This window comes from Colobus angolensis, unplaced genomic scaffold (assembly GCF_000951035.1).
Source record: "Colobus angolensis palliatus isolate OR3802 unplaced genomic scaffold, Cang.pa_1.0 Scaffold240, whole genome shotgun sequence".
Lineage (NCBI taxonomy): Eukaryota > Metazoa > Chordata > Mammalia > Primates > Cercopithecidae > Colobus > Colobus angolensis.
Window position 1 is genome coordinate 1,655,640 of NW_012115600.1, and position 1,415 is coordinate 1,657,054.

At 47.0% G+C, this 1,415-nt stretch overlaps 1 protein-coding gene across 1 annotated transcript in view; it reads left to right on the forward strand.

The window, feature by feature from the left end:
* Positions 1 to 1,415, forward strand: part of LOC105514296 (60S ribosomal protein L11) — a 93,788-nt gene that overhangs the window by 86,952 nt on the left and 5,421 nt on the right. Inside the window, exons 12-13 of the mRNA XM_011945567.1 lie at positions 877 to 1,057; positions 1,307 to 1,370. Of these exons, the coding sequence (XP_011800957.1) occupies positions 877 to 1,057; positions 1,307 to 1,370 (245 nt within the window). The remainder of the gene's footprint in view (positions 1 to 876; positions 1,058 to 1,306; positions 1,371 to 1,415) is intronic.

A 1,415-nucleotide genomic window follows, 5' to 3' on the forward strand; every position in this document is an offset into this window, starting at 1 on the left:
GTAGCCTAATCATGGCTCACTGCATCCTTGAACTCCTGGGCTTAAGTGATCCTCCCAAGTAGCTGGGACTACAGGCACATACCACCACGCCTGGCTAATACTTGTATTTTTCAGAGAGATGGACTCTCAGACTCCTGGCCTCAAGTGATGTCCCATCTTGGCCTCCCGAAGTGCTGGGATTATAGGCATGAGCCACTGCGTCTGGCCAATAACTTAACATCCTTCTTAGGTTGCCCCCTGCCATCACAGTTCAGCATAGTGTTGAGAAGTACCTGATTGGACTTGATCACAGTTCTACCCTTTGCTGATTTTCTAAAGGAAAAGACTGATCTTACACTAATTTTTGTGATATCCTGTCACAGCCACCAAAAGCAACTAGCATGGTGCCTCACACTTAGCATTTTTAAAATTTAGTGAGTTATTTTTTCCTAGAATTGTGGTATTTAACATACTACTACGATAAAGACCAAAAATTATTAGGAAACTGGTCGCTCCTAGGTAATTAATCAGAAAAAGATATGGGGCCGGGCGTGGTGACACACGCCAGTAATCCCAGCACTTTGTGAAGCTAAGGTGGGCGGATCACTTGAGGTCAGGAGTTCGAGGCCAGCCTGGCCGACATGGCAATACCCCGTCTCTACTAAAAATATAAAAAATTAGCTGGGCATGGTGGTAAGCACCTGTAGTCCTGGCTACTTGGGAGGCTGAGGCACAAGAATCGCTTGAATCCAGGAGGCAAGGGTTGCAGTGAGCCGAAATTGCACCACTGCACTCCAGTCTACATGACAGAGCAAGGCTCTGTCTCAAAAAAAAAAAAAGATAGTGCTTGTACATAAAAGTGCTTGTACATAAATGATGTCCTGGTTCTGGTTTCAGGTATTAATTGAAGAAACAGATCAATTATGGAAAGTTCACTGTCACCGAGACTTTAAGGAAGAAAGACCCGAAGAGTATGAGTCGTGGCGAGAGATGTACCTGCGGCTTCAGGATGCCCGAGAGCAGCGGCTACGAGTACTAACAAAGAATATCCAATTCGCACATGCCAATAAGCCCAAAGGTAACAGAGATGAGAGAGCTGGGGTAGAACTGGCAGGATGAGTGTTCTGGTCAATAGCAGGGTCTTGGTGGGCTTGGCTGGTGTGGGACTGCTCGCCCCTATATCAGGTAGCAGGGTAGGTATTTCTTCTGCCACAGCCCATGCTACCCTATAGTGGGGTTTCAGGGCAGTGGAAAAGCCCGTGGATTATTTAAATAACAGTAGCATCTCTGCTCAAGAAGGCAGATGTTCATCTCCATAATTTCACAGGCCGACAAGCAAAGATGGCCTTTGTCAACTCTGTGGCCAAGCCACCTCGTGACGTCCGGAGGAGGCAGGAAAAGTTTGGAACGGGAGGAGCAGCTGTCCCTGAGAAAAT